This window comes from Panicum virgatum, chromosome 2N (assembly GCF_016808335.1).
Source record: "Panicum virgatum strain AP13 chromosome 2N, P.virgatum_v5, whole genome shotgun sequence".
Taxonomy (NCBI): Eukaryota; Viridiplantae; Streptophyta; class Magnoliopsida; order Poales; family Poaceae; genus Panicum; species Panicum virgatum.
In genome coordinates, this window is record NC_053146.1 from 10,604,711 (window position 1) to 10,617,797 (window position 13,087).

The 13,087-nt window shown below is 44.7% G+C and overlaps 1 protein-coding gene across 1 annotated transcript; it reads left to right on the top strand.

Moving 5' to 3' along the window:
• Positions 1–3,694: 3,694 nt before the first annotated feature.
• On the top strand, positions 3,695–9,285 carry LOC120662378 (2-oxoglutarate-dependent dioxygenase 11-like). The gene is made up of 5 exons (XM_039941540.1): positions 3,695–3,763; positions 4,388–4,652; positions 5,520–5,688; positions 6,840–7,140; positions 9,046–9,285. The coding sequence occupies exons 1-5, from the start codon at positions 3,695–3,697 to the stop codon at positions 9,283–9,285; spliced, it is 1,044 nt and encodes a 347-aa protein (XP_039797474.1).
• Positions 9,286–13,087: the final 3,802 nt, after the last annotated feature.

Consider the following 13,087-nt stretch of genomic DNA (forward strand, 5'->3'; position numbering starts at 1 on the left):
TGGATGGATGACATTCTTATTTTTGGGCAAGCTATCACATTATAAAGTTCTTTATCGAGTCAACAAACTTATTTTTAAGCAGGATGTGACGTGCCAAAAAAAATGCTACTTTAGGATCTGAACCAATAACTGGAGCCTCCTAGCTAGCTAGCTATATTGCGCCCACCCACCAAGGACGACATGACAAGCAAGCCAAGCACTACATACATGATTCGAGCCTTGCAAGTTTGAAACTTTGGATCGAGATGGAGGCTCCGAGGAGCGGTGAAACTAGGTGGTCAAGGGTGGCTTCCTCGCTCCCTGTCAGGAATGTACAGGAGCTCGCAACATGTCCTGAGAGGTTGATAGAAGAGAACCTTAAAAGGTACATCCGACTGGATGGTCAAGATGATGAAGTCGCTGCCGAGCAATCCGGCGAGGTTCCGATGATCGACCTTGGTAAGCTCTTCGATCCTGAGTTTGCGGAAGATGAGTCTGCACGCCTCAGATCTGCTTGTGAGGATTGGGGATTTTTTCAGGTACACACTCAGTTGAACTTGTAACAAGATGAGTTGAACCAGTGTTGATTTGTATGTTTGAGTAGATGAGGTAGCTAGTCCCCAGCTGAACCTTTGTCAAGTTTATTTGTTATGGTTTCATCATATGATTTCTAGAAAGATCCAATGCTTTAGTTTTTTAAAATCCTAAATTTATCATATGTGTTAGGCTACTGATAATATCACAGACATGGCGATGAGACACAAATCACTGAACGAATTTGTGCTTACTCTTACTTGTCGATGGCATGCCAAGCTATCAACCTTCCATTGTTAGCATTTTTATATCATCTTTAGTAGAGCTCCAACCACTCTCGCGAAACGCTCCCTTCCCGACCCCTCCCCTCCCCTCCCCCAAAACCCTAGCGCCGCCGCCGCCGGAGCTCGCCCCCGGAAGTCCGGGCGGCGGCTAGGAAGGCTGCGGCGGGGCCTTCAATGGTGGATCTTGCTCGTGGATGGGCCGGCGCGCCCTTCCCTTCCCGCTCTACCTGGCATCGCCGGCTCGCCGCCGCCGGTGCTCGCCCCGGTTGCGGGCGGCGGCCGGATTGGCGGCGGCGTGGGTCGCACCCCGTCGGGGGCTGTAATAACCCAGATATTTTACCTAGTTGTGGGCCCCAGTTGTCATCTCCTCTTCCTCCTCCCGTGCCTATCCTCGCTCTCGAAGCCGCTCGAACCGGCCAGCTCGCTCCCGTGCCCAACTTTGCCACGGCACCGTCCGTGCGTGACGCCGCGACGCTCCTCTCCTCTATGCCGTGCTGCCCTTCCTCCTTCTGCACGTGCCCATCCCTCCTCTCCTCCTCAGACCACGCCAGCCCTCCTGCTCGCGCTTGAGCTCGTCACCGCAGCCTGCCATGGCCACCGAGATCCGCTCGGCGGTGAACTCCCACTTCCGGTCATCATCTCCGACAACCAAAGGCTAAAATCGACTTTCCTCGACTCCCTGAAGCTCATGCTCTCCTCGTTCCAGTGCGTTCCGTGAGTTTCCGCGCTCGTTCCCGAGCCACGCCGCCGCCGGCATGCTGCTGCTCGCCGCGAGCCGCGTGCACGCGCCCCTGTGCTGGGCTGCCGAGCGCCCCCACTCCGCCCGGCCTTGCTGAAACCTTCCATGGCCGCCCCATCGTCCTCCCTCGCTGGAGCGCCGCCGCACGCCGCCATCACCGCTGCCGAGGTGCTGCTACCTACGCCGGCGCCTCTCCGGTCGCTCCCAACCCCAACCGAGCCCACCTACAGGTAGATCTCACTCTCCTCATGCTTCTCCATCACTCCCAGGCCGCTGGCATGGCTTCCTCTGGCCGAATCGAGCTCCCGAGCACCTCCTGTGTTCCAACTCGCGTCAAGGACCTCGGGCTAAAATTCAAACAAGTGCAGGGGGTTTTCTGCAATGTCATAGACTCATAGGAATAGTGTTTCAGGGACCAAATCGCTTGAAACTTTGAAAATCCATAGAAAATAGTAGAAAAATCGTAAAATAGCAATTTAAGATGTTTTGGAATCCTTGTGAGTATATCTGTGCAGTGGAATCATAATATGATGGGTGTTAGTTGACAATATTTGCTGTAAAAACATATTTATGTTTGTTAAGGTTTTAATGCTAGTGTTGCTTGTCTTTTTCATAACTGCAGTTATAGTACTCTAAATGATATGAAATTTTTATGATAGTCTATTATTGTGATGTGTGTGCTATGGTAAAAATTTAAAGTTCATTGAGTATTTAACTTGTTAAATGCTAAGTAAATAGTTTATAAATAATAGAAATGTGTAAAAATGGAAAATGTGATTTCACTGCCCTTGTATGATGTTATTTTAGTCTAAAAATATATAATATGGCCATGTGTTTACAGAAAATATGAAGTTTTACATTTAACTTGCTCTCACACGATTAAGTGCAATAAAGATTTGTCTGTTTTATAATCAATAAAATATAAAACCTGAGCATGTGAAATTTGTGCAGTAGACTATTAGGAGTATTGGTGATCTACTTTGATTTTGGTAGAATTTATTGTGCACTTTACATGTATGATCATATATATATGCATGTATGTCTTATTATCTAAATAAATTAAGAAAGGCTTTAGATAAATTAATTTGGGGTTGGATGCTATGTTTTCTGGTGATCATAAGTCATGTATGACATGTTAGATGTTGCTCATGCAACTCTTGTTTAAGCTTGATATTATTTGCATGCTTGCTAAAGCTAGCTCATGACCTTCATGCTTATGGATGCTCAGTCGTGACCTTGTGTCTGTCTTGCTTGCTCTTTTTGATGCATTGTCTATTGTACCTCTGTGCATTCATACATATGCATTATTGCACCTCATTTAGGTACGATAAATGAACCACGTGAAGGACGTGATATTGGAACCGAACACTAAGACGATGTTGGTGGACATATCCAGAAGAGGCAAAGAACCAGGAGTACATGCTTGGACCGGAATACTCGCCAAGCGAGTATCATCTACCTAACACTAATTTAGTGTTACATCAGGCAAGCCCCGGAGCATAATCTATTATTTTAACTTATGAAATGTTATATATGTATTTACTTGCTTATGCATTAAGTTTTTAGGCGTTGGATGAAACCCTAGTTGCATGATTCCTAGGTTCCATTGGTCGGAATACTAGTATGTATATGTCGTTATCCTTGCCATGCTAAAATTTGGATTCGGTAGAAGTCGAGTAATGTCCTGTTACTCGCGAGATATAGGATGTCTTTATGATTTGATTATGGAATATTGGAATATGGAGGAAAGGAAAAGAATTGGAGACCGGACGGGAACTGTCTAGCCCCGTCTGTGTCGGTTAAGGACCGTGCCGTTGTCGGCCCTGCTGATCATGTTTGATTTGTACTAACCGCATACCGGGAGTAGGAGGTAGTCGAAACCGGTAAGCCGAGTACTGCCTTGTTTCGAAAGTACAGAACTTCATCACCACCCCTTAGGGCGAGTCGGGTAGTCGCGGAGAATTGTGATGCATATGTTTACTTTTGGTGGTCTCTCGTTGAGCCCGGCTGACTATATGTAGGTAGGGCGGTTCTGTAGTTCGAGGCGGGGAGGGGAATGGTTGGTCCGTATGGTCCGACGGGGCTAATACGTGCCGTGTTGGTTAGGTCCACCTTGCAAGCTTAAATCGGATCGATTCGCCGTTAGTCGCTTTCGGACATGAGCACCTTGATCTCTGAGTCACATCGTAATAAGAATATGGAAGGGAATGAAATAATCAGTATAGTGGTACCTAATCAATTGTTTTTCCACACTGGTTGGTATAGATATGCAAACCGTAGAAAATAGGCACCATTCCTAATCTTGAGCTAAATTATTGAAAGCAAGGACTCACTCTTATTTGATTTTCCGCAAAATAACCCACAGCCAGAAAGCCGTGCATGTCTAGATAGTGGGCTATGTATACCCATAGTCGGGTAAGTCTTGCTGAGTATTAGTATACTCAGAGTTTGTTGTTTACCCTGTTTCAGGTATAGAAGCTAACCGGGATTCGCATCAGTGGGCTCGATGTGACGTCCTTACGTGTTCATAGTTATCGTTTTGTTTTATTGGTTCTCAATCAAATTTCCTTCTCTCAGGTCATATTCTCTTCCGCTGCTGTCATTTATTCTATGTAAATTCTAAATTTAAAGTTGTTTTGTAAATATTTCTGTTATTATCTATTTTTGTGAAATTATATTATGCTGGTACCGTCTGTGCTCGCCGTCGCGCGAGACTTATGGTGTGTTTCGATCGGCCTGTGGATTGGAAACATATTGTCAGGTTACACTTACTTAAGCTAATGTGCCTAATACGTTCAAATGATGGCCATTACGATTAATTAAACCATTTAACTTGGCGGTTCTGTCGCAGGGCAGCCCCTCGGTTGCGGGCGGCAGCCGTGGCCTCGTCGTGCTTGCTGTTTCGTTGGCGGCGCGGCAGCAAGGCGGAGGTCGCCTCGTGGTATCTGCGGATCTTCTCCCGGGCAAGGGAGGGCTGCTCGCCGTGGACTCCCGCCGGCGGTGGTTGTCGCTCTCCTCCGCTCCTTACCTCTACGAGCTACGGGAGAGGCGTAGGGCCGAGGCTGTCCGGCCGGAGGTCCTTGCCGGCATCGGGCGGCCAGCTTATGCTGGCACAGGTCTTCGGATCTTCTCGAGGGCTCGAGGGGCTGCTCACCGTCGACTCCTGCCAACGATGGCGTCGTCTCCCTCCTTCGCTTGCTACTTCTACGAGGTGCGGGCCAGACCGGCGACGGCGATGTGGTGCGGGCCGCCAGCACTATGTGCTGAATTGTGCGGTGGTGGCTATTGTCGATGCATCAACACTGGATCTTGATGGGAGCTTGAGAGTTGGCTGGGTGGCGAAAGCTTTCGCCTTGCTGTTGGGCTGGCGACGTCGATTTTGGGTGACTTTGAAGGAGCCGGTCGATGCACCCCCTTCTCTTTTGGTGTGAATCTTGCAGGTGTAATCACTGTCCATGTTGGACGGGCAGCGGCGGCGTGCCTACGTCGTTTTCCTTCTGAAGGCGTTGTCTTTGCAGTTCTACATGTGGCTTCCACTTCGGTAGCTTTGTCTGGACATCAAGGTTTCTAAATAAACAAGGATGCGAAGGATTGCTACTGCACAAGATTAAGTTTTGATGCCCGAATTCAAGAATTCCGCACACAAGATCAGCGCAGTTTTGAAGAGAGTAGTGAGAAACTTAGCTAGCTCTTAGTTCTTCTTCTTTTTGGGCTTTTTGCTTTAGCTTAGAGTCTAAAGACTCTTGTAAACTTTGGCTATGTATATATAGAGGCCGGATTGTATCCATTATCTAAATAAAAAGATATATGAAGTTTGAAAACACCAATCAAACTAGTTTAATTGCTCTGATGCGTGTTTTGCTATTAAGCACTGATGTCCAACTTCGTTCTGTCTCTCACAGCTTGTAAATCACGCGATACCAGACGAGATTATTGCAAGTATAAGATGTGACATTGAGAAGTTCTTCCAACTTCCGCTCGAGGTAAAGAGTACCTATATGCACAGCTTCCAGGAGACCTTCAAGGTTATGGCCTATCATTTGTTGTGTCGGAGAGGCAAACACTTGACTGGTCCGACATGTTTGTCATCATAGCTCATCCGCCTGAGGCCCGAGATCTGAGATATTGGCCTGTTCAACCGCATACTTTCAGGTGTGTTACTGCAGAAATCTGCGAGAAAATATATGTGCTCAAGTTGTCATAAATTGACATCTTCAGTGTTGCGTGTGATTCAACATCCATATCATACGACAACTCTATTATTGTGGCCTTTAGACCCGCTTATGACTATTTAGGGTACGTTTGGTAGAGCGAGCTGATTCTCTGCTGAATCCAGCAGGAGCTCTGTCAAACTGTTTTTTAGGGAGAATAGATTCTTTGGTAATTTCGTGAAGTGATTCTGTGGAATGAACTAAGAGCCTGGGAGCTGAAAAAATTAGCTAGCTTGTCCTGATTCTGTGAAGTGATTCTCCATCCTGATTTTAAGAGTCTATGCTAGAGAATCAAAGAGAATCACATTTAGCTACAAAATCACTTCTCTTATAGATCAGCTCCATAGAGAATTAGAATCAGTTGGAGCTCTACCAAACAAACCTTATTCTCCTGTATTGAGTTAACATCATGTCAGTTCTCTACACATTGAACATAATGTTATTGGTTCCCGTACGTGTCACCCATTGGCATAGGCACCAAAATAAAATAGAATAGAGACTAAGATTAAAATTATCCTCAAACTACATGAACTTTTACAGATAAAGCTTAAATGTCATTATTAACTGGTCAACCATTAAATGTCTGGATTTATTTTCATTTTTTAAGTTGTATATATGTCTCTTTAGTTGTACAGCAGTATAGAGGCTGTAGAGGAGCGTTAGTGGACGTTCCAGTTTGTGAGGTATTTAAAAATTATTATTGAGGACATACCTTTCTTATTTCTGTAGTCAATGTTCAACACAACAGTTAAGTGACTAAAGATTTTCTCTTTTATAAACTGCTAATAGTGAACACTAGAAACAACAAGAAACAAGACACATCAGGATTGTATGCGAAAAAATTTAAATTTTGAACACACACAAGAATTATTGCAAAAGAGTTGATGGTCATGAGAATGTAGTATGTCCATAGACTACTCAACAAGAAGGTCGGAAAAAGCCATGAGTTGTACTGTGGTTCGAATGCTAAAACAGGACAAACAACTAAATTATACATTCAAGAATCCAATACACTTCAGCGTGTGTCGTTATATATATCAGTATAATTGACATTTTAATTTTTCATACCAGGAAATCCATTGAAGATTAATCATCTGAGTTGATGAAAACTGCACATTCTATTGTTACCGTCATTGCAAAAACACTAGATATCGATCTCGAACTGATGGTTGACAAATATGTGTGTCAATATTTGAGAATGAATTACTACCCTCCATGCATGACCATGGCCAAGAAGGTTTTGGGCTTCTCGCCCCATTCAGATGGGTCTTTTCTAACCTTCCTTTTAGAAGTTAATTCAGTGGAAGGCCTTCAAATTAAAAGGCACAATGCATGGATTCCTGTGAAACCAAATCCTAATGCATTGTTGGTGAATGTGGGTGACTTTCTTGAGGTACAAAGTCTTTCAAGAAATTAATTTCTGCCATATATGGACATATTATTTTATTAACTCAATAGGAAAAATCCATGTGTCAATAGGAAAAATCCATGATCAACACATATAACCATGAAAAAAAGATTAATCAGGATTTCTGTTTATAAATCACTGTTTAAAAATATTATCTTCTACATAGCATCTTAAATTCCCATTATATATAGGGTAAAGCTTCTCGCAAAAAACATTCCTGTTTACCATTCCTTTTTCTCGAAATGCTTTCTTAAAATATAGAGGTGGCCTGCATACAGTATACTCATCAAGATAAACGATTATATTTTGTAACGAACATGGCACCATTTATGCCATTTCGAGTGATTTTGGTGATCGAATGACAACACAACACTTGGACTAATATGATTGTTAAGATGATCATTCTCAGGCTTTTAGGTTCAAGTGATGACAAAGAGAAAGAGAAAATAGGCGTAGCAAGGCCCGAAGGGCAGCCCCTACGGGGGTTCCGCTACCCGGTTAGCGGACGGGGGTCGAGGGGGAGCCGCCCCTCGCGGGTCTCAGGGCAGCGCCCTGAAAGCTCTTCGGATCAGGAGCACCGGAAGAACCGACGCCATAGGCATCGGAGCATCCGATGGTAGTCGGAAGAACCGACGCCATGGTACTTTGGTGCAGAAGGGAGTCGAAGCCAAGTCAGCCTATAGGCACCGGTTGAACCGACGGGTCAAAAAGGGGCATCGGTGCATTGGCCGTCCTTTGTACCAGAGACGATGTCAGGTGCTCAGGAGAAGTGTCTTCAGCACCGGTTCAACCGATGGGGCATCGGTGCATACCACCGGTGTAATGACGTCAGCGTCCAGGAGAAGATTCCTTTAGCACCGGTTGAACCGGTGAGGCATCGGTGCAAAGCATCGGTTCAACCGGTGGTCTCTGCGTCAGCCGACAGGAGTCCAACGGCTACTTCGTGTTATGAGTGACCGGATGAACCGACGCTACCCCGCCAAGAGGCATCGGTTCTTCCGGTGGTACGCAGATTTTCAGCTAACCGTTGGAGCAACGGCTACAAGACTTGGTGGCCTATATATACGCCTCACCCCGGCCATTTGAAGATTGCTGGAGTTGCTGGACATCCCACACACACCCAAGGACATCTCCAAGCCATACAAAAGCATCAAGATCATATCCTTAGCCCTTAGCACACTTTGAGAGTGTTGTGTAAAGGATTAGCTCTTAGTGAGTGAGTTTGCAAGGCTTAGAGCCTTTGTGCTGTGGTTCATTAGCGAACCAAAACAAGAGCTTGGTGCGCCGGCACCTTGGAGCGTGAAGCTCGCCGGCAACGTCATCGACCCTCCGACTTGGTGTGGAGCGGCGACGACATCTTTGTGCGGGGGACGTGGAGACCCCCATCCTTTGTGGAGAACCTCCTTAGTGCAACCCGGGGCCAAGGTGACCGTGATTGTGTTCACGGAAGAGACTTGGTGGCCGAGTAGCAATACTCTTAGTGAGTGCTACAACAACGTGGATGTAGTTGTGCCTTTGTGGCTAACCGAACCACGGGATAAACACCCGCGTCAAGAGTTTGCTATCTCCTATCCCTCTCTTTAAGCTTCCGCATTTCATACTAACAATTTGTGTGCCTTTACTTTCATAGAATAGTTTCTTGATAGGAAAGGCTATAGGTTGCTAAACTCTTTTGGGATAGGGGTTTCACACTAGAACAACCTAGTTGCACATCTAGATAGCATGTTTTAGTTTAAGCTTTGTGCAAACTAGTTGGAGCCATAGGTCTAAGTTTTTATTAGTGCCTAATTCACCCCCTCCCCCTCTTAGGCTAGAGCACCCGATCACTTTCATATTTTGAATTGAATATGGACCAACTTAATACCCAACTTGTTTTTTTAATGTTTGCAGATTATGTCGAATGGGAAATATAAGAGTATCGAGCACAGGGTCACAATAAACACCAATCAGGAACGGTTGACCTTGTCTGCGTTTCACGTTCCATCGCTTGATGGGGTAGTTTCACCAGTAACGGATATTGCAGAAGAGAGGCCCCTGTACAAGGCAGTGGGGGTAGAAGAGTACTCGAAACTCTACATGTCAAACAAATTAGACGGGAAGAGAGCATTGGATCATGCAAAGTTACTTTAAAAGAGTGGAGATTGGCTAGTTATATCTATTCTTCAGAATAACCACCCTTTAAACACCAAATATGAGTTTTTACTGTTTTACATATTTGTGATGTGAATAAGAGCAGCGTAATTTGCTCATGACAGCACTCTGAAAAAGCTCAGATGCAAGCAGTGCTAGTGCAGGTCCACTCACAAAGAGTAGACAGAGGGGCCCTGTGAAGGACAATCTGTGGCAATTTCAGCACGAGCATGTTCTGCTAAAGCTGCAGTGTGTGTGATTTGATTTAAAAAAAAGACTTGGCACTCTTATGTTTGGATGTCAGGCCTGCATGTGCATGACTGTGGTGTGCATGTGTGAAGGTCGTTGCTACGGTACACCCATTACCTCCCATGATGTAAGAGCTCGAATAAATCACAGCCGTCGATTTCTTAGATAATTAATATAATTTTAAACATTGAAATAATAAATATAATCTCTATCCGCTGGGAGTCAGGCGGATGCGACGACAGGCAAAATCAATCTCTATTCGACTGCAGCCATGCTCGAGCTCGATTGCATCTTGTTCGTCCCGAGATTCATGATTCCGCTAGCCTGGTTCCTGTAATCTCGGGAGATGGATTCAACAGTTGGTCATGGATTAGAGTTCTATTGCTACATAGAGGCCGCTGCCGTCTCCTACGCCGCCCCTGCAGGCCACGGGCTGCTATCACAGAGGTTGCAGTCATCTGCGTTCGAGCAAGTTGGCCTCCCCCCACTCGATGGCGTCACTCTTTTTTATAACAAATCCATTTCACAAGATTATGATTGGCACATGGCACGTGGCGAGATGGCAAAAATGTTGCATGCAATATGCTATGGGTATGTGACACGCTTGGAGGGGACAAAAAAAAGTTTCTTGTCTCAATTTAATGGCCGGCACATCATATGGTAAAAAAAGATTTGGTTGGCAAATGTCACGTTATGGCAAAAAAACGTTACACCCAATTTGCTACCAGTATGTGACGACTGACGAGTGATGGGTATGTGACGCGCATGGCATGGAGGGGACAAAAAAATGTATCTCAATTTAATGGCCGGCACATCGTATGGCAAAAAAAAAACAGAAATCTGGTTGCCAAATGTCACGTCATGGCAAAAAAAAAAGTTACACCCAATCTCCTACAACTATGTGACGAGTGTATGGAGGAGAGATCTCAACTAATCATGCATGCAAATTAGATCTGATCCTTAATTTTTGAATTTAAAATACATAGAATAAATATTAAAACTATTACCTCCTTAAAGGTAATAGTCGACAAGATCAATGGTCCAAAGTCATTCAGTGTACCATAACAAATGCCGTGTGTGGAACTTTTATTTTTCTGATGTGATCTGACATGTCCAAAATCTGAGCCATGCTTTTTCAAATTACGTACAGCTATCCTTGAGAAAATAATCATAAATATTTTAACTCAAGAGAAAAGTCCGAATTACAACCTCAAACTATCACAGAAGTCTGATTTTTAACTTTCAACAAAAAAACTAGATAACATAGACCATCCAACTGTCGAAACCGGACAAATTTAACCCTTTCTTGCATCACGGCTAGTTAATGGAAAGGCTGCATCATGGGCAGCTCTATTTCCTTCCATTCATTGCTTGCCTCTCCGGAAAAGGATATATCCTTTCCTTGGCTTTCTCAAGATCTTCATTCTCTTATGCAATGCCAAAAGAAATGAAAATGATACACTACATATGATAGGTTTATCGTTAAGTTAGAAAAAAGGTTTATCGTGTGTTCTGTAAGTTATAAAGATGTATGATAAACGTCAATCACGACTATACCATGGCCTGAAACAGTCAAGTCTTTACAACTAATAATAAAGTATTGAGCTCTTTTACGGTGGTTGGAAACCATGTTGAGGTTTCGATTACGTATAATCAGTGGACTTTCATTGTTCTGTTGTGGCAAGCTACATTGTCTAAGCTGCGCCATCATCAGCAACTTTGATGCACCACCGTACCAGCCTAGGCGGAGAAGTAACCTCGCCACCTCGGATCCCCTGTCACCCCTATAATGCCCGGTCGTACCACGGCCGTCGTCGCGTTTCTCGCCGGCCGGCCTCGCCGTTTGTGCTCCTCGACATGCACGGTCCTTTTTCGCCAGAGCTGTGCGTGACACACTGCAAGCTGGTCTGGAGTATGCTCTGGATGGGTGGACCTGCTGCCTCATTGATCCTGTCGACAGCAAGACGCTTCTGGTGAGTGTCATTGCGCCAGTCCACCTCTAAAGTGGGAAGATCCATCCTGTCGATCGCCACCCTGCTTTGGCTATGGCGGTAGCATAAGGTAACAGCATCGCCGGTCCTCTGGTCTGTCCTCTGAATTACTCATCTTTCTTCTATCCCATAGCTACTGCCTACTGCCACTGGCTTTGCTACGGATCTGCTTCAGCATTATAAATTTGCATATATATTCTTCTGCTATTTTTTTTTGTTATGGAATAACGTTATGAACTTATGGCTGCTGGCAGATAGTTTTGAAAAAGACTGCCGTCTTATCAAATTCAACTGCCTCCTACGGCTTGTTATGAGAGAACAATACTGCTGACTAGCTGGTAGCTGCTGGTGCTGATTTAGTATAAGAGAACAGTACTGCTGGCTGGTTGGCTGACAAACCAAATGAACAGAGCGTAACAAAATTATTGAATCTTATTACCTTTACTTCCTCCAGCCATGCACAGGTGGCTCTTCAACTTCAACTTACTCTGCAGAATAGCTCTGATCTTAAACATCTGAAAGTCATTTGAGCCATCCCCATTCCTCACTGTATCTTCAGCACAAGCCATTCAACATTTCCAAGGTACTACTTCTCTCCACTTTTTCCAAATTTGCCCTTCTTGATTGCATGGCTAGTATACACTAAAAAGCTACAGATGTGATGTATGTTTAGCAGTGTGTTATTACTATGAAAGGAGGGATGATGCTACCAATTTTCCTGATGCTGCTGCACCTGGTACCAGTGGCAGACACAGGAATTCAACATTGGGTGTACTTACATGTAGCGAAAAGGCATTGGCTATATGATTTCGGTTTATTTGCTGCTCTAGGCCATAAAGATTTCGAATAAATAACCTTCAATCTTTTTGTTGCCTCCAGTTAAACAAATAAACTACATTGGCCCCATTTGATTTGTGCTGTGCTAGTGAATTGTGACATTTTGATCGCTAATTACGGTGTCAAACAAAGTCAGTTTACAAAATCAACTTCAGAACTCCCGCGCTAGTGATCCTGAAGAATCTAATGAGGCCTTTGACCGCGCGATTAGAGGACGCCGACTGTAGCATCACTGTAGCAAATCATCGATTAATTACCGTCATTAAATTTGTCGCGAAAAGTTACACTCATTCCTGAAATTTTTTTGCAAATAGACTTCGTTTAGTACACCATGCATGCGAGATTCTTTTATAGAATGGAATAGAATGGGGGAAACAAACAAAGTCAATAACTTCTGAACCAATTCCTAGATTCATCAAGTCATTTGAACATTAACCAATTGCAACAAACACGAATAGCACTTAATGAATTAATTGCCAATTTGCATTTCACATGGACCTTTGGTGCTGCAGCCGCTAAACTTCCAGTGCTCGTCGCTGCTGCGTGCAGCGTTGGTGTGGCTTGGTCGCCGCCAGCTACGCCCCCCATGGGCTCTGCCTCCGATTTGTTCCTGTCAGGGCCGGCGATGCATCAGCGGAACGACTTAACAGGATTGGCCGATTTGGGTTCCTGGTGATTCTTGAGATAGGAGCCGCAGGCCAACCAATGGAGCAAATATGCCGATC